A 25,649-nucleotide genomic window follows, 5' to 3' on the forward strand; every position below is an offset into this window, starting at 1 on the left:
GCGGCCATTGGAAGGTGAACCAACGGCAAAAGGGAGACCTTTCTCTCTGTCTCTCTCTCTCACTGTCCACTCTGCCTGTCAAAAATAAAAAAAAAAAAAAGTGAATAAAACTAAAATAAAAGCAAAATTTAAAACTAAACAGTGAAAAAAAACTTTACTTTTGAAAATAAAATAGAAAAAAAAGAGTACTATTTCAACTTTTGTCTTTAAATGGTGAAAGATCTCCTTCAGGAAACTGCAGACACTCATGCATCCTGAAGAAGTTAAGCTTGCCAAACTGACAGCAAACTGTTGGTCCAGTATTTTCTAATTATGTCATTCACAAATTTATGATGCCAAGAATAGGAACAGTTAAGTGTGTTTTAGGACTTTAAAAAAAAAAAAAAAAAAAACATCAGCTTTAGGAAACCCTGACCCCTGGCTTAGCTGATTTCAGTTTACCTTAGGGCCCTGGTATGGGGACCACATGATCTCAACCACTCACAGTTAGGCAACTCTGGGCCCATTTTCATCTTTGTTGAAGAGAGTCTTAAGTAAGTAGGTTGCACTGAAAGACTTCCTCCACCAAAGGTCAGCCTTCTAAAAATGAATTCAGACATGCAAATCGGAGCACTGCCCAGGAGGCAGTGGGAGTCTCTGTTGGGGAGAGCTGGCTACTGAGCCTCCTGTCAGAAGGAAGGGTGCGCACAAGAGGGCATTACTCATGGCTTCTGTTTCTGCAACATTCTGCCTCACTGGGAATTAGGAATGTGCAAGTGGCTGATTCTCCCAGATATCATACATTTATTTTGCATTTTGTGACATGTACTCACTTCCAATCTGAGTCCTTACAGCATTACCCAGACATGCTAGCCACCGTCTAGAACTAGGAGTAATTATGGTAATCATGTCTACCATAATTATGGAGATGGTAAATCTGATCAAATATTTATAGAAAGAAAAAAAAATTGAAGCACAGAAGCCTTTAAGCATCCAAAAATCTAAACTAAATTTCCAATGAGGAAGTGAGGTTCTTTTTCAGTGATCCAATATGTTGCATTTGAAATATAATTACTTACTAGGTTACTGGCATAGGCAAAAGAGAGACTGAAAAATCTCTAGACAACATGCATGGGACAGGTACACAGCATCTAGGGTTGGCAAACATCAACATGGTGAACCATAGGGTATAAAATAACTTAAAATCTTACTGTAAAAGAGAATGAGATTGAATCTGTCTGTCCAAACCCAACACTGCAAGATACTAGGAGCTGGTCAACCTGTAAATGTCAATTAAGCCTGGACCCTGTAAGATGGACAAGATGGACAATCAGGCTGACAGAACACCCAGAGCCTGACCTAAAACAGAGCTCAGAAAACACTTGCTGCATGACCTCTGAGCAGGGGCGTATCATGACAAGAAAGATGTTTGGGGAAGGCTGGAGTGGAAGAGTGAGAAATGAAGCAAGTGACACCAATGACGACTTACCAACGAGTAGCAGGTGAAGGTGAAGAGGTTCTGAACTTAGAGGGGCAGCTGGAATGACAGTGAGGGTACCCAAGTGGAGACAACTGTTTGATCAGAGCAGAAAGGCAGATAGGAGCAAGAACCAAGTTAATGCCTGAATGTGCAGTTTGCAGACAAGTTTAGGATGGCATCAGGTTTTTGCCTTCAAAGATCATGTGGCTGGTAGAGCCACTGCTGAGACAGGGAAGAAAGGGTAGGTTTGGGACATGTAGGAATTAGTGATATTCTGTTTGTGCTAAGATTGACGTGACTGTGAGATATGGAGGCAGAAACACTTCAAGGGAAGTTGGACATCTGGTTGTGGAATTCAAGAGTTCAGAAGAGCAAGCTGAGTCAGCCACACTGATGTGAGCAGAATAAGCAAGTAGCCAAAGCAAAGAACAGATTGAAAAAATGATCACAGGACAAAGAGCTTCAGTGATGATGAAAGAGACTGGAGGGGGCTGGCGCTGTGGCATAGCAGCTAAAGCTGCCGTCTGCAGTGCCGGCATCCCACATGGGCACCGGTTTGGGTCCCGGCTGCTCCACTTCCTATCCAGCTCTCTGCTATGGCCTGGGAAAGCAGTACAAAAATGGCCCAATTCCAGCGCTGCGGCTCACTAGGCTAACCCTCCGCCTTGCAGCACCGGCACACCGGGTTCTAGTCCCGGTCGGGGTGCCAGATTCTGTCCCGGTTGCCCCTCTTCCAGGCCGGCTCTCTGCTGTGGCCTGGGAGTGCAGTGGAGGATGGCCCAAGTGCTTGGGCCCTGCACCCCATGGGAGACCAGGAGAAGCACCTGGCTCCTGCATCCGATCAGCGGGGTGTGCTGGCCTCTGCGGCTATTGGAGGGTGAACCGACGGCAAAGCAAGACCTTTCTCTCTGTCTCTGTCTCTCTCACTGTCCACTCTGCCTGTCAAAAAATAAAATAAATAAATAAATAAAAATGGCCCAACTCCTTGGGCCCCTGCACCTGCGTGGGAGGTCTGGAAGAAGCTCCTGGCTTCAGATCAGCTCAGCTCTGGCCATTACGGTCATTTGGCGAGTGAACCAGTGGAATGGACGACCTCTCTCTCTCTCTCTCTCTCTCTCTCTCTCTGGCTCTACATCTCTCCGTAACTCTGTCTTTCAAATAAATAAAATAAATCTTTAAAAAAAAAAAAAAGAAAGAAAGAGAGAGAGAGACTGGAGAAGACAGAGTGTGCTCAGAGCCTGTGGCAAAAGTTCCTTAAAACAGACAACGCAGGGGCCAGCAATGTGGCGCAGCCAGTTGCTGCTTGTGATGCCAGCTTCCCATATCAGAGTGCCAGCTTCCGAACAGCTCCCTGCTAATGCACCTGGGAAAGCAGCAGATGATGACCCAAGTGCTTGGGCCCCTGCCACACTTGTGGGAGAACTAGCTGGATTCCCTAGCCCCTGACTTTGACCTTGTTGGTGGTGGCATTTGCAATGTCTTTCAAATGCGTAAGTAAATCTTTTTGGAAAACAAAAATGTAGGCAGGGAGACAGCAAATACAGAAAAGAAAGGAGCATCAGTTATGCAAGCTTCTGAATAGAAAGGAAGGGAAAAAGCAGAGAGAACAGGAGAAACTGGCCAGGGACAGGAGAAAAGACACCTCCTTGTTTGAGATCAGGAAAATGGAAATAAGATTGGAACGTATAAGGGTGCACAGTGCAGTGGAAGGTGATGTCTAACATTATTAATTATTCTAAGAAGCTGGAGAGTGTTATAGGTTTCACTGTGTCTACCAAAAGCTCATATGTTGAAGTCTTAACCCCCAGCACGTCAGAACACTATTAAATTTTGTTGTTGCAGATATAATTAGTTAAATCAAGAGGAGGTCATCCTACAGTATGTGGAGCACCTACCTAAGCGACATGGTCACAGTCCTCACAAAAAGTGGATGTGTGGAAAGACAAGTATGAAGTGAGGGAAGACACTGTAAAATGACTCGGTAGAAGATGGCCAAACACAAGCTAAGCAGAGAAGTCTGGCCCAGATCCTGACCCTATAGCCCTCAGAAGAATGACTGATTTTGGACTTCTGATCTCCTGACCATGAGTTCATCAGATTTCTGGAAGTTCTAGATAACTAATATGGAGAGAAAGCCATCCTCAAAGGGAGGGTGGGCCAGAGGAGGGCAGGTCGAAGGCTCCAGGGGAGTGAAAAGGGCCCAACAGGAGAAAGGTCTAGGACAAGGGGACACACATGCAAGACTGTCCACTTGCCTGTGCTTCCAGCTAAGACTGGAAATGGTATGTTTATCTATGGAGTGCTTTCCTCAGGTAGCAGAGGGAAAGCTGTCAGGTCAAAATCGAGGGCTGGCAGAGTAGAGTGCAAGCAAAGTACGAAGGGGGAGGCCACTGATGTACTGGCAAGAGAGGGACACGCCAGCAGGGAACAGAGAAGGAATCAAAGGAGGGGGAGAGGTTGTGGGTTGGGAGCATGGGACAGGGTGGGCAGAAGGGCCACCTAGAACCTGAAAACCAGCAAAGGAGAGATAGGGGGGACAGCAGGAGTCCGAGGGCTAAGAGGCAAAAACGGTCACTGGGTTTCAGTGCCTTAGGTTTGTGGCAGTCCCAGTGAAATGACCCAGTTCCCCTAGAAACCAAGCTTGGGTGAAACAGCTGTGACATGAGGAAGTCGGGGAACCCTGAAGCTGGACTGCCGCACACAACGGACATGTCACCCATGAGACCGCCCATGGCAGCCACAGTGAAAGCAAAGGAAAGAGGGAACCAGCTCCCACCACTCCAAACAAATGGAAAACACTGACCAGGAATACCTCCAAATCCTGTTTGTATCTAACCCATACACTAAATCTCATAAAAATCACTGCCACCTTTATCATCTCAGGCTTCCCAGATATCTTCACACAAAATAACAAAAAGAGGCGGGGACTAGAAGCTAACGTTGATACAAACTGTCTCCATCCAGCCAAGAGAACTGTTACATGAAACATACAATAAGCAAGTTAACCTATAAAAATCTGGTTGGAATACCCACAGATCTACGGAAAAAATTTTAAGATTTTTCTGTATTCATATTTTCCTAGGCTTCAAATGAAAAAAGTAGTCAGAAAATGCCAAAATGAGTGCCTTTCCAACTCAGAAACAGAGCAGATAATTGGAAAATTCATAAATGGTCACCTAATAAACATATAAGGTGTTCAATTATAAGTCAGTTATATACAATAAACAAATGAAACTTAAGGGTCTTTTTTTTTTTTTTTTTGGACAGGCAGAGTTAAACAGTGAGAGAGAGATACAGAGAGAAAGGATAGAGAGAAAGGTCTTCCTTCCATTGGTTCACTCCCCAAATGGCTGCTACGGCCGGCGCGCTCTGCTGATCTGAAGCCAGGAGCCAGGTGCTTCCTCCTGGTCTCCCATGCAGGTGTAGGGCCCAACGACTTGGGCCATCCTCCACTGCCCTCCCGGGCCACAGCAGAGAGCTAGACTGGAAGAGGAGCAAACAGGACAGAACCGGCACCCCAACCAGGACTAGAACCCGGAGTGCCAGCACCACAGGTGGAGGATTAGCCTAGTGAGCGGCGGCGCTGGCTAAGGCTCTTTTCTGTCAATAAATTTTTTGTATTTCATATCCAAAAGCCATGCAGTCAACATAGTGAACCTCATCTGAGCTAAATAACAGGCATGGAGCAGAACTACCCCATTTAACCTCTCAACTTACGCATGCTGTAGCTGTGGACATTCCCAACTCTTTCTTACACATACATACACTTAATTGGGGCTTTTGTCTCCAAAGTTCAAAAGTTTTTCTGTGTGGCCATACTCTGTCAGCAGAGACTAACTGCACTTCCTGATCTTTTATATATTGAGCACTGTTTTTATCCTAAAACAAATCAGTAAACCAAAAATAAGATTCAAAAATTCCCCTATGCAGTCATAGGGGAACCATTGTTCACTGCCTGGGAAGAATGAGGACACTCATGGGACACTGGCCGGCATTTACTAGTGAGAAAAGCTAAAAGACACTGGAAAGTTCTGCATTAGCATCACAGGCACGAAGTTCACACTTACTGGAGGTTCTCATCACAATGTCACCAAAAACTACGACACAAAACTATGATCTATCTTCCTTCACCTTCCACCACTTACTTCCTCAACAATTACTTCTCCAGCCCCTTTATCTTGGCTAAATATCATGCCAAACACTGAAAATGCAAATAACAAGAAACTGGGAAGGAGGAGGTACTAAAATGCATCAAGTTTTACTTGGGATATCCTTATAAATGATTGGTGCATCTAAGTCAAATGCATAGACCAGGGGCTAGTGGTGTGCCGTAGCAGTTAAAGCCACTGCCTGCAGCACCAGCATCCCATATGGGTGCTGGTTCAAGTCCTGGCTGTTCCACCTCTGATCCAGCTCCCTGCTAAAGGCTTGGGAAAGCAGTAGAAGATGGCCCAAGTCCTTGGGCCCCTGCACCCACATGGGAGACCCTGAGGAAGCTCTGGCCCCTGGCTTTAGATGGGCCCAGCGCTGGCCTTTACAGCCATTTGGGGAGTAAACCAATAGATGGAAGATATCTCTCTCTCTCTCCCCAACTCTGCACTTCAAATAAATAAATCTTAAAAAAAAAAAAAAAATGGGTAGACCAAACCTCCAGAGCTTACAACAGCAAATGTTATAGTCAGGGCACAAGCACGGGGTGAATGAAAGGCAAGCTGATCATTATTAAAACAACCTCTGCAGTTACCATGGCCTTGAGCAAAATCCCCCGTTGTTTGCCGATCAGTGTAAATACCCAAAGTTCTCAATACCTAACTCCCAAGCAGTTCACAGGCAAGCACGTCCACAGACACACATGCACGAGTGTGGCCCACTTTACACAAGCACTAGCCTACGGTTCCTGAGTATACTTCTGAAACTAGCAGTCAGGGTATTTCAGTCTAAGAATAAATAACTAACTTTATATTTTCTGCCCTCTGTTCAAGATCAAACATTTACACACACCCCAAAGGAATCCTCCACAGGAAGCCAGGAGTAGCACCTCAGGCCCCCCTGTGGGAGGCCACTCCTTCAGATAAGGAGCCTGCAGGTCATAAATACCAGGGAAGGAAAGAGCCGCCACACCTACCACATAACTAAGATGCAACCCAGCCCTGGGGTTTCCACTCTCCACTCTGAACTGAATTCCTATGGACAGCAGAGACCCCACTCCAGGAGAGGAAAAGTGGAAAGCAATGAGTTCAAGACAGTTTCTACCACCACACTCTGAAAATGGCCACAGATTAACTCAGTCCTTCTTACTGAGCTGGGGCTCTGTTCTGATCTTGATAAAATTCTAATCTTACACTGCCTGTCTTGCTGTTTAGAATCCCTCAGTTAGAGCAAGCAAGCAACCTGAAGATCAAATTCCAGGTGATACACTTTACGAAAAGAGAAGACTTCAGGAGTGTAAGGTAAACAACTTCTGCCAAGGACCCAGGAGGATGCCAGTGAGAATCCACATGGCCGGACACCTGGTCCATCACTCTCTACTCCACCACAAAGGAAGGGATTTTAGAGAAATCACTGAAATTAACTCTCCTCACAGCTCTACTTCTTAATTCCTATCTGAATCCTTCCATTCTCTATGTCGCTCTTCCATCTACAGAAGGTGGATGTCGTGGTGAGATCAATGATGATGATGATGACAACCGTGGCAATGAATATCAACTATAAGACTTACTGCGGCCGGTGCTGTGGCATAGCGGGTAAAACCACTGCCCACAGTGCCAGCATCCCATATGGGTACCAGTTCCATGCTGGTACCATACCAGTTCCATACTTCCTGGCTGCTCCACTTCCCATCCAGCTCTCTGCTATGGCCTGGGAAAGCAGCAGAAGATGGCCCAAGTCCTTGGGCCCCTGCACCCACATGGGAGACCCAGAAAAACTCCTAGCTCCTGCTTCGGATCAGCACAGCTCCAGCCATTGCAGCCAAGTGGGGGAGTGAATCAGCAGATGGAGAACCTATCTCTCTCTCTCTCTCTTCCTCTCCTTCTTTCTTTTTCAAATAAATAAAATAAATCTTTAAAAACATAAGACTTTTACTATACCAACCGTTATTCTGGAACCTTTATTTACTGTTGTGTATCTATGCTCTCAACTACCTTACCAGAAAGACACAAATTATCTCTCTTTTATAGAAGGTGTGGAACGAGGGAGTTCACTGCTCAATCGGAGGCCGGCTGCATTAAGGCATACATCCAGGCATGCCTTCCTTAACAGCAACATCTCCCGGGCTGCTGGCCCTGGGTCCTGCCCTGCTTAGCTGTGAATTACTTGGCCCATTTGGACCCCAATTTCTTCATCTGTGGAATGACAGAGCTGGGAAATGATGATGGACAATGTTTCACCCAGCTCTAACATTTTAGTGATTTACAGTATTTAGCTCTTGTGCCATAGAGGAAGGAAAACACTGTGTAAAGATCAAGACTGACCTTGTCTCAAACTAGAAAATCCACACCTCTCACTCTGCACAGTTCCAGAAGAGGACATGGGAGGCGGCTGCAGGTTTTATGCATCCCTGACCTGCATCTGGGCTCCAGCTTTAGCGGAGTTTGTTTGGTTTTTTGGCTTTTGATGAATGAATAGCCAACACTTCTTGAACTTAGTTATCTTTTTTCTTTATTTGTTTTCATTTTATGTGAAAGGCAGAGACAGAGAGAAAGAGACAAAGAGAGATGGAGAGAGAGCCAGAGACCTTCCATCCACTGGTTCACTCTCAAATGCCACCAACAGCCAGGGCTGAGTCAGGCAGAAGCCAGTAGCAAGGAACTCCACCTAGGTCTTCCGTGCTGGACCCCAAGTCACCATCCACTGCCTCCCAGGTGCATTAGAAAGAAGCTGGATTAGAGGCAGAGGCAGCACTAGAGCCCAAGAACTCCAACATGGGATACAGGCACCCCAGCCAGTGTCTTACCACTACACCAAACGCCTGCCTTACTTTGTTCTGTTTTGCTTTCAAGCTCATTCACGGTAGAGTTAATAAAGGGGTTCTTTAATTCCTGGTGATGATTAGGAGGAGTTTGTCAAATCAAATGGAAATACCACACTATAGGTTTAAAGAAAAAATAAGATACAATAATGGGCTATATTTTTTAAAACATGGAGAAAAAAAGGAATAAAGAACATTCAATCATGATTGTATGTATGTAGCAGGATTGAAAAGATATTTTTGACTCTCCTTTTCTTTTCTTCATGTAAGCTTAAATTTTTTTTTTTTTTTTTTTTGGACAGGCAGAGTGGATAGTGAGAGAGAGAGAGAGACAGAGAGAAAGGTCTTCCTTTTGCCATTGGTTCACCCTCCAATGGCCGCCATGGCTGGCGCGCTGCAGCCGGCGCACCGCACTGATCCAATGGCAGGAGCCAGGTGCTTCTCCTGGTCTCCCATGGGGTGCAGGGCCCAAGCACTTGGGCCATCCTCCACTGCCTTCCCGGGCCACAGAAGAGAGCTGGCCTGGAAGAGGGGCAACCGGGACAGAATCCATCGCCCCGACCGGGACTAGAACCCGGTGTGCCGGTGCCGCTAGGTGGAGGATTAGCCTATTGAGCCACGGCACCAGCTCAAATTACTTTCATAATTAGAGGGGAGAACTTTCTTTATAAACAGAGAATAGGTGCCCAATATTCTCACACTGTTTTATCCTAAGAAGAAAGAAAATCATCTCTTGAAAAGATCTCGCTTAACACTGCAGAAATTTCAGAAACACAGATTGGAGGAAAGCACCATTATTAGCTACTATGGGTAGGGAAGAAAAGATTCCTCTATTGCTTCACGTCTACTAGAATTAAGTTTTAGAGGATATCACAGGACTGCTGGCAGGTAAAGTTGCTTTGGAGTCCAGGGACAAGCAGCTTTGCAGAGCTCAGCCAGGGGAGAAAAAGAACAGGTGCGGCAGACGAAGCACCAGACCATGACGGCCAAATGACTCGGGCCGCATCCAGAAAGCCCAGCCTGGAGCAGGTCCCTCCTGAGTGAACCTGCTGAGCACCATGGCTAGCCACATGGCCAAGGAGACTTTCCATGCACACGAACACCCTTTCCTCTCTAAAGCACCACGGCAGAGGGAACTCGGGCAGCACACTTCACGGAATCCACAACTGTCAAAGCAAATCAAACGGTCAAACCAAACTAACTTATGTTTTCAATTAAGCAGTAGGGCAAAGACATTGTGCACCTCCATCTGTGGTCCTACATAAATACACATCCTATATCTGTACCTGTGGCCCTGTTTACAACATAGATCGGGTACTAAAGCACAATGAAACACCTCACTCAGTAGCATTTAGCCTAGTGGGTTAAGAAGCCTCCGTTCCGTATCAGAGTACGTAGGTTCAAAACCCAGCTCCTGATTCCAGCGTCCTGCAAATGTGGGGCCTAGGAGGCAGTAGGTGATGGTTCAAGTACTTGGGTCCATACCACCTAGGAGACCTGGAAAGTGTTCACAGCTTCTACCTTCAGGCTGGCATCACCCAGGCCCAGTCAATGTGGGCATCTTGGGAAGGAACCAGTGCTTTGGAGCTCTGTCTATAAATTGATTTTAAAAAGAAAAGGAAGGAAAGAAAAAACCATTTCGTGGGGCCAGCATTGTGGCAGACAAGTTAAGCCACTGCCTGTAGCACTGGCATCCCATATGAGCCCTGGTTTGAGACCTGGCTGCCCCACTTCCGACCCAGCTCCCTCCTAATGTGCCTGGGAAAGCAGTGGAGGATGGCCCAAGTGCTTGGGCCCCTGCAGCCTCAATCTGTGGGAGACCCAGAAGAAGCTCCTGGCTGCTGGCTTTGGCCTGGCCCATTCCTGCCTTTGTGGCCATTTGGGGATGAACCAGTGGGTAGAAGACCGCTCTCTCTGTTTCCCCCTCTCTCTCTGTAACTCTGCCTTTCAAATAATTAAAACAAATCTTTAAAAAAAAAAAAGCAAGCAAACAAAAAAACCACTGAAAACATTTGTAAACATTTCTCTGGTGATTGTCCTTTAGACTACAAAATCTCAGCAAAGGGTATGACTTTAAAACTCACATTCAGGATGCTATTAATTATATAAGAAACCTCTGTCTTATTTGAATGGTTTTTTTTTTTAAACTACTTCTTAGCAAGTAGATCAAGAAAAATCTGATAAAGAATAGGGAAACTGGAACAGGAAGAGTCAGCTCCCCCTCTGGGAAATGACAGACAATAAGTGGCATCAGCACCACATCACACCCTGAGGTGGCTGAGGTCTGCAAGTGGGACATGGAGCCCAGCGTCCCAACAACTCCAGACTTGTCCCAGGCACACACGTCACACCAAGGTTCCCAGGCACCATCACCAGCAAGAAGTCGGAAGGCCCATATGTGCCTTTTAATTACTTTGTTTACCTATTTAGAAAGAGCATATTTCTGTTGATGGCTACCAAAATTCATTTCGACTATTTAAAATTTGGCAATGATACTCTTAACTGAGTAAACAGACGTCATCTCGTGTGCGTCTGTTTTTAAGGCATTCGTACCTGTGTGTGTGAAGCTGGCACCTACTGACTTTACCTGGCAGTAATTTAATACATCTAACATTAGATAAAGAAATTTAACCTACCTCATCAAAGGCAGTATCGTCTTTCTTCAAAGCTACAAAACAAAAAGAGAAAGGAAAGTTATTATGAAACACCACAAGGAGACTAAGTATCTAAGTTCTAGGAAACAGAAAAGAACAAAACAGTGGGGTGTTTTCATCACAGAACAAATGTGATGATACAATACCAAAACTGCAGATGAGAGAGTACTGCACAACACCCATCCATGTGCATAAAAATGGAAACAGGGCTAACATCCCAAATATGGGGGGTGGGAGCAAGCATATCTTTCCCACATCTCTTCTTTGCATGAAATGTGCTTCAATCCGAGTATCAAAGAATCACAAGCCAATCTTAAAGAATTCTCCCCTTAATCTCCTGGTTTCTGAGCCTATGTCATAACGTCAGGTGTGTGGACTTCCCGAGCCATTTGTCCCGTTAAACCCACTCTGCTCAATGTCCTGTGACATTTTCACACTGAGAGAAATCAAGTGCAGGAGGAAAGCCCAGGCATGTCAGATAAGCTCAGTGCAGTTACAGACAATGTTCCAACATTTCAAAATGATACATCTTACAATGAAATAAGCTTTACGGAATGAGAGGGTGGTCCCAACACTTCAGCCTGATACATTTCATAACACAGTATTCTAGAAAGCACATTCAGAGTATTTCTAGGAACCAGCAAATATTTCAAATTTGTTTCAAATATACATAGTTTTAGGATTGAAATTGTATCACTCTAAAGAGAAGAATTTCACCTGTACTTGGCAAACACCTAGTTGCCTATATCCTGCAATTACTTAGAATGTTTCATGTTAAGAACAATGCACAAAGTAGCTAATTTATCTGCAGCCACTCATCAGACAACTGTTTCCCAACTACAAAGCTGAGTGTGGGTGTCTGCTGATCTGTTTGAGATGGCCCTTATCTGGGCAGAAGCACTGGAGCCACTGTTATTTGAAAAGTTATGCCCTGACAAAACAAGTAAATAGAAAATTATTTGGGTAATTAAGCTCTGAGAAAAGTAACAAGTTTAACCTGAACCTATCATACAAAAACTTAAATATTGTAGCAATCTTGAAAAGGTTATTTTTTGTTTTATATTGTATTTTTTTTTCTTTTCAAAAAGGCCAAGAATATGTGATTGAGGTGTTGTGCTAACAGGGAAGCAGCCTGGATGAGGAACATAACGGTTCTCAAAGTTTAATTCTCAAGCCAGCACCGCGGCTCAATAGGCTAATCCTCCACCTGTGGCGCCAGCACACCCGGTTCTAGTCCTAGTCGGGGCGCCGGATTCTGTCGCACTTGCCCCTCTTCCAGGCCAGCTCTCTGCTGTGGCCCGGGAGAGCAGTGGAGGATGGCCCAAGTGCTTGGGCCCTGCACCCCATGGGAGACCAGGAGAAGCACCTGGCTCCTGCCTTCGGACATTGGAGGGTGAACCAAAAAGGAAGACCTTTCCGTCTCTCTCTCTCTCTCACTGTCCACTCTGCCTGTCAAAAAAAGTTTAATTCTCTGTATTTCCCTTTTGCATAATAAACTGATCTATAATAGATGTCTCCAGAGAACAATTTCTTTTGAGTGAAAAATAGACAGTCCTTTGTCCCAGGCTCAAATGGCTTATCTTATATTCAGTTGTGTGAACATGCTTTATTATGCATATGACATATACATAATAATGGAGGTTAAGATGCCTATGCCTATTGTCAATACCCAGCTCTGGATCCTGACTCCAGCTTCCTGCTAATGCAGACCCCAGAAGGCAGCAGCGATGGCTCAAATTGCTGAGTTCCTGACACCCACGTTGGAGACCAGCTCCAGCTCAACCTAGTCCCAGTTCTTGTAGCTATTTGGGAAATGAAACAGTGGGTGGGAGCACTCTCACACAAGCTCACGCTTCTCTCTCTTCCACTAATGCAATTTTTAAACATCTAAAATACCTATTTTGGAAGTGGCATTGCTTAAGGTGCTGCCTGTGATGCAACATCCCATATAGGCTCAGTTTAGAGTCCCGGCTGCTCCACTTCTGATCCAGCTGCCTGCAAATATGCCTAGAAAAGCAGTGGATGATGCCCCAAGTACCTGGGCCCCTACCATGCACATGGAAGACCCAGATGAAGTTCCATGCTTCTGGCTTTGGCCTGGCCCAGCCCAGGCCCTGCTGTAGCCATTTGGAGAGTGAACTAGTGAGTAGAAAATAGTTAAGATATCTTTCCTTCTCTCCTCCCTCCCTCTCTCCCTCCCTCCCTCCATCTCATTCTGCCTCTAATTCTACAAATAAACCTTTAAAAATGAAAATTACCTATTGTGACAGATATAAGATCCTAGATGATTCCTAATAGCTACATTTTCACTGGAATTTAGGTTTTAACCTAGAACACTCTCATTTAAATAGGTTAACAATGTTTTTAGACCATACATACTTTCTACTCTCTCAAGCCAAAGTATGTCCTTTAATTAATGTACCTGACTAGTGAGTCCTTCACAAAATATTAGTGACATAATTCTAAATATAGACAAGTTGTTCTATCTAAAAAACTAAAATTTTTGAAATCAATTGATTTCATTTTTTTATTTTTATTTTTTGACAGGCAGAGTGGACAGTGAGAGAGAGAGAGAGACAGAGAGAAAGGTCTTTCTTTGCCATTGGTTCACCCTCCAATGGCCGCCACGGCTGGCGCATTGCGCTGATCCGAAGGCAGGAACCAGGTACTTATCCTGGTCTCCAATGCGGGTGCAGGGCCCAAGTACCTGGGCCATCCTCCACTGCACTCCTGGGCCATAGCAGAGAGCTGGCCTGGAAGAGGGGCAACCAGGACAGAATCCGGTATCCTGACCGGGACTAGAACCCAGTGTGCTGGCGCCGCAAGGCGGAGGATTAGCCTATTGAGCCACGGCACCGGCCCAAATTGATTTCAAATAAAAAGTTACACTTAAATGACTTATTGTATGCCCTCATATCAAGTTCTTTTAACAAAGATTAATGCAATACACATATGTTTCTGCAATGCAACAAGCAAAGCTACAGTAGCAAGTATATAATTCATAGTACAAGCATTTAAAAATACTGACTTCATTTGGGGTCTCATAATTTAGACATGTGTTTACTTAGCAGAGCATCCAATAAGAACTCAACTGAAACCACCCCTTAGGGAGTTGTAAACATGGAATGAAGACCATCAAGCTGAGAAATATGAGGAAACTAGAATGTCTTTTGAACATCTAAACCATCCATTTCCCTCTTGCCTCCTAGGCCCTGATCCTCTCCCAGCATTCTGCATAAGGAGGAGTAGTAAGGAAGTAGCAACAGAAGGAAATAAAAGAAAAAATGCAGGTGTACTTGGTTAAGTGAGAAGGAACAAGAAGCCAAGACTCTCCCCTGCAGGACACTTTAAAGCCCAGGGTACCACAGGGAGAAATATTGTAAGGCCAAGAAGACCATTATGCCATTGAGATCTTTCAGGACTAGACTGACAGCTTCCATGGTTTCTGCTAAGTATTGAATCCTTGCTCTGAACAGCAATTAAAAGTGACAAAAAAGACTAATTAATACCTTTGCAGATATTTATCAGGTCATTGATAAAGAAACTCTGCCCAAAGCAAGCACGCAACATCCCAATATTGATCACATTCCCTGATTGTCATTAATCATTCATGTAAATGAAAACCCACAATTGTCTTCAAGTATATATTGGAATAACAAGCGTGTTGGATTATTCTGGTTAACAAAGAGGCATATATTGAACCATGTAGGATAATCAGATATTCTACTCAAGAGTCCTCTGCTTAGAATCACTTCCTCAAGCTCACCATGACAAAAATGATGCTCCTCCTAAGCCCTTTAAAGAAAAGGACATTTCTCTTCCTGGTAGAAATTGTCACCTTATATTGTCATTGGTCTGTCTTCCCTTAAAATCCTCAAGGACAGGGACCAGCCATGTTAGTCACCAAATCCATGTGTCAGCACAGTATCCAGCACAGAGAAGGCACTTGGTAGTTTCCTGTGGGTTCATGAGGTCCATCTCAATGGTGAAAGAAGAGCATCTATTGCGAGATACACAAAAGTTTTGGTGTATGGAAACCATATACTGTCCTCTGCTTTAAAGAATCATAGCTGTAAGTTCCATTTTGCAGCTTTCAGAAACAAATCTTTTGAACCTGCACTTGGAAAGGATTTGGTACAACGGCTAAATGCTGTGTCTCAATCTTTAGCCACACTTCTCTTTTCCGACAGAAAGAGCTCATCAAATGACTGGTCTCCAGAATTACACAGGTATAGCACAAGGTAAGAAACCCAAAATTGAAACCCAAAATTCAGTGTAATCACAACCTCTTCCTTTTATGCCATTCTCTCACAAACCACATCCTTAAAAGAAATGGTATACAAGGGGCTCATCTCAAATATCACAGGGTATAAACTTCCTTTCTCTAGGAAACAATCCAAATAAATGTGAAGAAACGCATTCAAATGAACATTAAGAAATGTCAGTTTGACCTTTATCATACAGTAGATATTCTATACAGCCTTTCTCCTTCTAGGTTAACATTCAAAAATAAAAAAAAAAAAGAAACAAAGACAAGAGGAAATGGAATATATTTAAGATATTAAACAATTAAGTTCCCATTTGTCTCAGTTTTAAAAAAAATAAAACAGTAGAACAACTACAGAAATTCCTAAATAAGTGACCACATTTACACGATTTAGCAGAAAACCATAAATACTACTGCAATCCATGAGTGACTTTAAAATTCAATTACCCTCTCTTAGAAAAGAACCATAGCTATATTACAGTCACTCCATAGCAGATGCCATAAATTAGAATGTGATGGTTTGAAAGCCAATGTGTTTTATTAGACCTTTTATAATTTAGTCATCTCACATCAGCTCTGTTTGGGGTGGGCAGTGACAAAGCATGATCTCAGATGTGTGAAAAAATTAATCATTTGCATTGTTATTGTAACCTCTTCAGAATTATTATTAATAATAAACACCCATTGGTTATCATCCATTTTTTAACATTATCCTCATTTTCTATAGATGAATGTTTTAGTAATTTCTTATAGATAAACAAAGATAATGTACATGTCACTATATAACAAGCTACAGTTCTGAATCACACTAGAAAAGAAAAGTCAAGTCAGCACATTTGTTTCAAAAGCCATCTTAGACTGGTTAAATGAAACGACTACATTGCAATGCTGGATTATTCAACAGGAATAAGCCATTTTCTCTGAACTCCCCATTAAGTACCCACGTAGAAAGGATAAGCAGAAACCAGAAGGAATGACAACAGCTTCTAAATTGATCTTCACCTTGTGACAAATACTGCATTCGATATGCTATCTTTCTATCCAACTCCAACTTCACAACAACTAAATGAATACTCACAGAGGAGGACTCTGGAGTTGAAGGAAACACTACCGGTTGCTCAAGGTAAGCAGGGAAAAAGAGGTTCAAGCCCAGGCTTGCCTCCAAACTTCAAGCCCATCCTGTTTGAGGGCTGGCTGTCCCACAAAGTCAGTGACCACTGTGTCCCCCTTCTCTCACCTTCTTCTGTGAGCCGGGCAATGTCGGCACAATACAATCACTGATGAAACTAACAATAACACAGCGAGAACATCTGAGTCTTTATTATGTATTGTTTCACCAAGTACCAACCACAACACTTAGCTACATACGGAAAAAGTGAAACTCAGGGAAGTAAGGGGACCTGTCCAAGGTCACTCAGCTAGGAGTGGCAACATGGGGACTATCCAGTCCATCTAACACACAGCTTACATTCCTAACTCATGCAATCCCATAACACCAGCATCATCCTCAACTCAACAGCCTCCAGTACCTCGAAGGTCCTTAATCAATGAGAATGAATGCATCACTTTTGGTGTTGCAAAAAGAAAAGAAAATAAGTACATAAGTTTTATTTTTCTGTGATGCTATTTCTAACAAGTATGCTGACCTTGGGATACAACTCTAATCACTTACAATTCCAGTATCTCCTCTTAGAGCATTCCACAGTGAGACCCGCTATTCAGAATCACGACCCTCCATCACTCTAAGAAATAATCAGTCATGTTCACTGCACCAAACTGTTTCCTGAAGGGAGCATATAAAATCCACTAGATCTTAAGACATTTTTAACAAGAGCTGGACTCAAAAAGAGTTTCACATCACTAAATCTCAGTAAGCTAGAAAATCCAATTAACTGTAATACCCCCATTTGCCAGCACTGCAGTTAATCCAAATTTTACTGATTGTCAATCAAAACCTTGAAATTATTTAAACATAAGGAATTTTTATACTAATGTCCTTAGTTTCTTACTGAGACTCGATTGGGATGAATTATTTAACATAAAACTGGAGGGCCTCCAACACAGTCATTAGCATTAGTAAATACAGTTCGTGTGTGTTAGAACAGAGCTTAATGGACTCTGTGATGGTCTGGGTGGGGGCTGAGACACTCCGGTTAATCACGCACAGGACTCAACACCTCAGAGTCTCACACTTCCCTAACTCCAAACTTCATCTGAATGTAGGGACTGCTCCCTGAGCATCCCTAACTATGACGGATGAGACTGCAAACGCATACACACAGTGAATTAAACCCGGGCCAATTTTGGTTTTGCAGCATAACGTTACAGTCATCTTGGGAAACCTGAAGTCAGAAGACAACCAAAGGGGGGGGGGGGGGACAAATGTTGACTCAATCTTGACCCCCGTTTTCTCTCACTTGAACAAAGTTTGCATATGTTACAACGAGTGAGTGGACGGATGACGGCAGCACTCCTGTTCGCCCCAGGTTTTCACTCTAAGAATTAGCACCTTTCTGCTTCACTTCATTAACGTGAGACAAAGGCCAAAGGATTCCTAGGGACCCCGGGGGTCGTTTCTCTGCTCGCCGAGAGCAGGTACCTGCATCGGTGAAAAGTTATGACAGCTGGGGAGGCAGCTACGATCTGCAGCTAAAAGGGGGTTTCTGTGCCAAAAGTCAAAATCGAGTTCACACGTTCCACGTGACACCGCTGTCACCCCGTCATGCACGGCCTGACACGGTTCTAACCATCCCAAACCCTCCTCTGGGGCTTTTTGTTAGTCGGTTACAAGACAATAGCCCCCGGCTCCAGGAATCAGACCGAACCGGGAGCCTCAATTCCTAGGCGTCCGGAGAACTTCCCGGCGCGCCTTTTCCTCCAGCTGCGGGGCGATCAGGGGACCTCGGCACTGGCACCGCCAAACCTCGCTTTCTAGGACAGCAAGTGCCGAACAAAAGGTCTCCAGGTGTCTCTCCCACTTCCCTGTGCGTCGCTAGGTTAAACAGCACCAGGGCACGGCCCAGCCTTCCGCCAATTTCCAAAGCGGAATCTCTAGCCTCCGCACCCGACACCGAAGCCCGCAGCGCGACAATTAGCCCGAGACCCCGGCGCGCTGCGGGGCGGCGGAGCCCCCTCGCCCGCGCCCGCGGGCGCCAGGAGCGAGCACACGGGATGGGGAGGACGCCCCCAACCCCGGGTCTGAAGCCATCCACGCAGGAGCCAGGTCAGGGGGCGCAGGGGTCTCCCCTCCCGCCTGCGCCGTCGCCCGGGTCGCCGCCTCCCGCCAGCCCTGCCCGGGCGGCAGCTGCCCGGCTGGGGCGTCGGGGCGCGAGGCCGAGGGGAGCGGGACCGGGGTGGGGGGCGGGGGGCGCTGGCCACTCACCGATGCGGCTGAAACTCTCCGACAAAGTTCTCCGCAACTTCTTCATCTTGCCGATCTTTTCGGCCGGCTGCGGCTCAATGAGGTCGCACATCTGGACGACGCGGGGCCCGGGCAACTTCCCTCAAACTGGTCCAGAGCGGAGCGCAGACAACGGCGAGGGCGCGCGGCGCGGGAAGGCGGCGCCTCCGGCTCGTCCTCCTCACCGCCTCCTCCCCGGCCGGCGGCGACGCGCAGGGCTCGGGAGGCGAGCGGCCGGGCAGGCTCTGCTCGGGCCTGGGCCGCGGCGGGGCTGACGGGCGGGCGGGCGGGGGTGTTTTACGTGGTGCCGGGGGCGGCCGCGCTCGCCGCCGCTGAGGTGGCCCCGCGCCGCGCCGCCGCCGCCGCCCGGCTCATTTTTCCCTCCTTTGTAAAGCGGGCGAAGCGCGGCCGGCGGCCGGCAGGGGGGGCGGCGCGGCCGCAGTCGGAGGCTGAGGAGGCGGAGGCGGGGGCGGGCCCGTTCGCGGTGCGGGAGCCGCGGGGCGCTGCGGGTGCGGGCACAAGTTCTCAGCCCCGAGTTGCGGGCGCCAGGCAGGAAGAGCCGGCGGCGCGGAACCGCCCCCTCGCCGCCGCCCCGCCCACCCCGCCGCGGAGGCCCCCGGGGCGCGGGACCCCGGCGCGACCGCGCTGCGAGCCCGCGGCCCCCGCGGCCCTCGCGGGCCGGCTCGCGCCCCGGCGGCGCCCCCACCCGGCCGGCCGGCCGGCCGCCCCTCCCGGGGGCTCGGGGACCGCGACGCCGAGGGCCGCGTCCCGGACCGCGCCTCAGGGTGTGAGGGAGCTGCTCGCTGGCGCGGTGGTCTCCTTGGCTCCGACGCGCGCGGGCGGTGCGCGGGGGAGGCCGCAGGGAGGTTTAGCGGTGACCGTTATTATTATTGCCCTTTTATGCCGACGACGTTGTGAAGTGCGCGCCCCAGAGGGAAAAGTGGGCCCGTCTTTTGTGGAGGTCGAGCGCGGACACGGAAGCTTCCACGCTAACCCCCCGCAGGCAGGGGGTCGTGCGGTGCCCCTCCCCACTGGTTGCAGGTGCAGGGGTTTCAGGCTAGAACGCCTGGCTCGTCGGTGCAGAGAACAGCGGCCCTCGGCCTGCAGACACCTCACTCGGACAGTGTGTTTCCGAGTTGGAAGACCTGCCGGCTGAAAACGATCCTGACCTCCGTTTCCCAAAACCTCAAAAGAATGAACCGACCCGACGGGGGAGGTTTATAAAATCCCAGGACAAACAGTTCCGGCGGCAAGCCCACGCAGTCGTGGTGTGGCGCGAGCTGCGAACGCCGGTGCCCTGGGGAGCGCGAAGGAAGAGGGGTGGGGCCGGAGGGCGTTGATTTGAGGCCAGCAAAGTCCTTAAGAATAGAAATGTTAGTGATCTGGAGTCATCCGGCTGTGTGATAAGGCCTTGTGCGGGTGGGACAATGCTGTTTGGTTTAAAGGAAGTTTGGGGGAGTTCAGAGATTTTTATCTGAAGACAAAAACTAGCCCCCTGCCTTCCTTAAATTGTGAGGCAGAGCGCTGATTTATCCTGCTCTGCACTGAGCACGTTCGGGGCCTTGATGGATTGCGGCTGATAAGAGGCAGGAAGTCAAGGCCAAGTGCGCGGGGCAGGGGCGACCCGGAGTGGTGGTCAGGGAAGTCCCCGTGCGAGAAAACGCAAGGATGTTGGATCCCGCAGGGTCTCGGCGGTTACACACAGCACCACAAGTGTGGCCTCATACAGGAAGAGATTCGCTTTTACCACTTCCTCCGGGTAGTTAGGGAGAAAGTTATGAGACATAGTGAGTGGAAAGAGAAAAAGGCAAAGCTACCAGGTTATACCAGTCAGCAAAGGCGAAGAAAATCTTAATCGACTTAATAAGCTTTGACTTGTGCTATGTCGGCGGCTGCATTATCCACTGTGACAATGCCTAGTTCAATGTATCCACATTTATATATTTGTTTTATTTCCCCAGCATTTGTGACATTTAAAAAGTCAATTTCTGCTTAAGTTATATGTATAAAAAGGTATAGTGTATGCACCCATTTTTTAAAATGATATCAATAATGTACTGATTTATATATCTAGGGTAAGCGGAGGGAAAGCATGCTTAATGTTGAGCCATTTGTTCCTATATTTGTGGAAAATTTTGGGAAAAGAGAACAAAAGACAAGAGTGTTTACCTGGAAAAGAGAGAATTTTGCTTCTGCCCTTCAGACTGTTAAGTATAGTTTGAATATTTTACCCAAAGAATGCATTACTTTTATATAATAAAAATCCGAATTTAAAACATCATGTCCCTCTCAGATTGTACAGCTATGCAATAAAATCCTAAAAAAAAAAAAACCATCATGAATGTTTATTTCCTTTTCTCCTACTCTACTCCAAAACTTCAGCTCTCCAGACTCTGAAACAGCTTCATCTAATTACTACAATATACCTGGGAGGAAAGGTCCGTGTTAGTCCCGGACCAAATAAAGCTTTGCAATTTTGAAAACCAACTGCCCATTTTATGTTTATCTGCTCCCTTTCTTAGTTGTATATTAAAATGGAAATTTTTGTAAGAAACTGCAGTGCAAAGAAGGAAATTTCTAAGTTCGTGCTTTTAAGATGTGTGTTAGTTGAGATGCAATTCCTTTTATAGTTGTTTCACATTTGCCTTTGTCTTAGACTTGAAGTTCCCTGAGGGCGGGGATCCTAAGGTAGGAAGAGCACAGTGCTTGTCTGAGAGGATGGAAATGAAGTGTTTGTCAAAAGAATAATGAATTGCTGCCACTATGTTGTCCTTGGAAACAAAGATGAGGGCCCCTCACCCGTGTGACATATGTGTTTCCAGTGGGAGGTTGGACCCTTGCCAGTTCATCTCGGCTTCTGGTTCACAAGGTTAAAGTTGTGGATGGCCTAAATTGAAGCAGCAGTGTCTGAATACAAACAGATAATGCTGTCTAGGGGCTGCACCCAACCTGAGCTGACCTTAACCAAATTCATCAAAATACACAGATGTATGGGGCCTGCAGTCCTGACAAGGACGAGAGATCCAGGAGCGGTGAGTGCCAGTCCCTAGTGATCTAAGGGGACTTAGATGAGTAAGAGGTGTACCAGCTTCTTTATCTGCAAAATGAGGGGCTTGAACTAGATGACCTACAGAGTCGCTCAAAGCTGCAACATTCTGATCCTCCATTTAAGGACTAGGAGTAGGCACATGCCACAGTGGGTAAGCTGATGGCTGGGATGCCCACATGCCAGACTGGAATGTCTGGTTGGAACCCTGGCTACTCAGCCCCAGCTTCTTGCCAAGGCACCCACCAGGAGCCAGCAGATGTTGATTCTAGTACTTAGGTCCCTGCCACCACGTGGGAAACCTGTACTGAGTTCCAGGCTCCTGGCTTCAGCCTAATCCAGTCCTAGCTATTGCCAGCATCTGGGGAGTGAACCACCAGACGGAAGATCTCTCTCCATCTCTCTCTCATTCTCTCTCACCCATTCAAATAAAATGAAAATTTAATTTTAATGATATTTCTCCTCTCTGAGCTTATATTCTATAAATAAACATGAAGAATAATTGACATACAAACAAGATAGATAAAGATCCATTAATGAAAATTATACAAAGTTTAAAATATGAAGATACTTCAAAAGTTCACAAAAATATAATTAAAAGAAAACACATTTTCTTTTTTAAAGATTGATTTATTTATCTGAAAGGCAGAGTTACAAGAGGCAGAGGCAGAGAGAAGTCTTCCATCTGCTGGTTCACTCCCCAAATAGCAGCAACGGCCAGAGCTGTGCCTATCCAAAGCCAGGAGCCAGGAGTTTCCGGGTCTCCCACGTGCATGCAGGGGCCCAAGGACCTGGGCCATCTTCCACTGCTTTCCCAGGCCAGAGCAGAGAGCTGGATTGGAAGTGGAGCAGCCAGGATTCGAATTGGCACCCATATGGGATGCTGGCACTGCAGGTGGCAGCTTTACCTGCTATGCCACAGCACCAGCTCCAAGATAACACATTTTCATGAACTTTTTGAAGACCTTTATATTTCTAGTCAGTTTATAAATTATGCTTTTATTATAAAATAAAATATTTGGATCCTATTTATTTTCCATATAAGAAAAGCAGCATGTTATATGCTGGTAGCAGATATTAAGGAAAAGAATCCTAATCCAAATAAGAAAAAATAGTCAAGAGTTAGATAAAGATCAAGACATTTGAGTACAGCCAGAGTGTGATCATTAAAGTGGTGGAAATTTAAGTAATTAAATGTCCTCTTAGAACTCTAAACAGTCGCCCTAGTTAATTATTTTTAGGATCAAATATTAACGTGTTTTTTTGAACACACCCAGGAACTGAAGGAGCACAAGATTAAGTGACTTATACCAAGTTCTCAATGAATCATCAGTGACATTGTCACATGGAATCCGAAACTCTTGTCAGTGACTCTTAGGTCACAGCTGTTGGACAGTGGCCACTCTTAAGGGTTCCTTTTTTTTTTTTTTTTTTTTTTTTTTTTTGACAAAGTAAGTAGAAATCAGAAAGCAAAGAAGATGGGAGATTACAGAAGCCAGTATTCACATTCAGGGAGACGGAGGCTGCCTCATGTCTTCTCTCACTCCATCAGCTGTCCCTGGCCTCCGCACTCCTACATCAGATCCATTGCACTTTTACCAAAATCATTCTCCGCTGTCACAAATGTCCTGGCTTCTTCAGGAAAAAGACTAACAGTTGTCCTAATTGTTTTATTTGTAATCCATATTTTTTCATACATTGCTAAGACCTAGGGACCTAAGCAAGCTGAATTGATCCACTGGCAAATGACTATAGGAAGACAAAAGAAATTGTAAAAACATCTAAATGATGTTAAATACAAATTAGCTCAGAATAATTTTGAAGAAAATAATTGACCAGGATCAAGGCGAGCACTGAAAAACTAATAAATTCTCCTCTCCTGTTAAATCTCGCTTAAAAGTGGTAATGATGTATCAGTCATGTCTTTTATTGTTATATAATTTGTACTATGGAAATTTATTTGAGATAATATCTACCACCACTTCTAGCCAAGATACTGTTCACTTAATTATACCCTTTATTGTTACTTGGTGTGGGTGGTGCAGATGTGCCATTCACTGAAAGTCCTCATTTATGAATGTCACCAATTTCAATGTGTCATGCTGCATCCATCAAAACTAAGCTTCAGAGACCAGTCCGGTAATTGAACTCTGGGCATGGATGTGAAAGTGGTCAGTAGCTAATACCTTAATGAACTAAAACCGTATTACTTTTGGCCAGTCCAGACAAGTCCTGTTCTGAGCAATTTAGGTTCAGAAATGCAGCTCTTCTATCAAAAATATCCTGGTCTTTCCTCCCAAAGCCTTGGACAGGTCATGTGCATTCATATGTCTATTCTAACCAAACATATACAAGCCAGATAAAAGTATCTCTAGTCTAATAATGATAGCATCATTGCACATATCACATTCCCTAGCTAAAATGATTCCATATTTGCACTTTTAAAATGTAGCCAAAGGGCCAGCACTGCGGTATAGTAGGTTAAGCATCCATCTGTGGCACCAGCATCCCATATGGGAGCCGGTTGGAGTCCCTGCTGATCTACTTCTGATCCAGCTCCCTGCTGATGGCCTGGGAAACAGTGGAAGATGGTCCAAATGCTTGGGCCCCTGCACCCAAGTGGGAGACCTGCAAGAAGCTCCTGACTCCCAGTTTTGGATCGGCCCAGATCCGGCCATTGCAGCCATTTGGGGAGTGAACCAGCAGATGGAAGACCTCTCTCTCTGTCTCTCCTTCTCTCCTTAACTATGCCTCTCAAGTAAATAAATAAACCTTTTTTTAAAAATGTAGCCAAAATAACTATGACTTTATCACAAGCTATGAAAAGCTTTGTCTTCACTTATACTACTCTAAGAGAGATTATCATCACTGTTAAACCAGAAAATGAACCTAAAGATGCCAAGAGAATGTGTCCAAGACCATCATACATGTTCCAGTTTTATGTTGAAACTCACTTTTTTTTTAAAGATTTTATTTGAGAGGTAGAGTTACAGTGAGAGGGAGAGGCAGTGAGGGGTCTTCCTTCCGTTGGTTCACTCCCCAAATGGCCACAACAGCTGGAGCTGCGCCAATCCAAAGCCAGGAGCTAGGTACTTCTTCCCGGTCTCCCATGTGGTGCTGGGCCCCAAGGACTTGGGCCATCTTCTACTGCTTTCCCAGGCCATAGCAGAGAGCTGGATCAGAAGACAAGCACCCATATGAGATGCGGTTCCTCAGGTGGAGGATTAACCTACTGCGCCACAGCAGCAGCCCCCAAAACTCACTTTTGATTATAAAAATATTTCTTTATTATAAAGCATCAACAAAGATACACACAAACTGAAAGTAAATGGATAGAAAAAAATATCCCATGCCGAAAGAAACCAAAAAAGAGCTGGGGTAGCCATCCTAGTATCAGGCAAAATAGACTTTAACACAAAAACTTAAAAGAGACAAAGCAGAGCACTATGCAATGATTAAGGGATCAATTCAACAGGAAGATGTGACTATAATAAATGCATATGCACCTAATTACAGGGCACCTGTCTATTTAAAAGAAATGCTAATGGATCTAAAGGGAGACATAGACTACCATACGATAGAAATGGAGGACTTCAATACCCTACTTTCAGCAATGGACAGATCAACCAGACAGAAAATCAGCAAGGAAACAACAGTTAATTGACACTATAAACCAAATGGGCCTAATGGGTATCAACATAACTTTTCAGCCTACAGTTGCATATTACACACTCTTCTCACCAGTGTATGGAACTTTCTCCAGGATATACCACAGGCCAAGCCATAAAGCATGTCTCAGCAAATAAAAAAAAATCAAAATCATAGCATGCATCTTCTCTGTCCACAATGCAAT

General features: G+C 45.5%; 1 protein-coding gene across 9 annotated transcripts in view; it reads right to left on the reverse strand.

Moving 5' to 3' along the window:
- Nucleotides 1–25,649, reverse strand: part of CDK14 (cyclin dependent kinase 14) — a 742,587-nt gene that overhangs the window by 605,512 nt on the left and 111,426 nt on the right. For 7 of the 9 annotated variants that reach the window (XR_011382804.1, XM_070058416.1, XM_070058421.1 and 4 more), the window contains one exon: nt 11,066–11,097. Coding sequence is in view for 7 of the 9 variants with exons in the window: in XM_070058416.1 (XP_069914517.1) it covers nt 11,066–11,097 (32 nt within the window). In the remaining 2 variants the exon portion in view is untranslated. 9 annotated transcript variants of the gene reach the window in all.

The sequence above is a fragment of the Oryctolagus cuniculus genome, chromosome 16, assembly GCF_964237555.1.
Source record: "Oryctolagus cuniculus chromosome 16, mOryCun1.1, whole genome shotgun sequence".
Taxonomy (NCBI): domain Eukaryota; kingdom Metazoa; phylum Chordata; class Mammalia; order Lagomorpha; family Leporidae; genus Oryctolagus; species Oryctolagus cuniculus.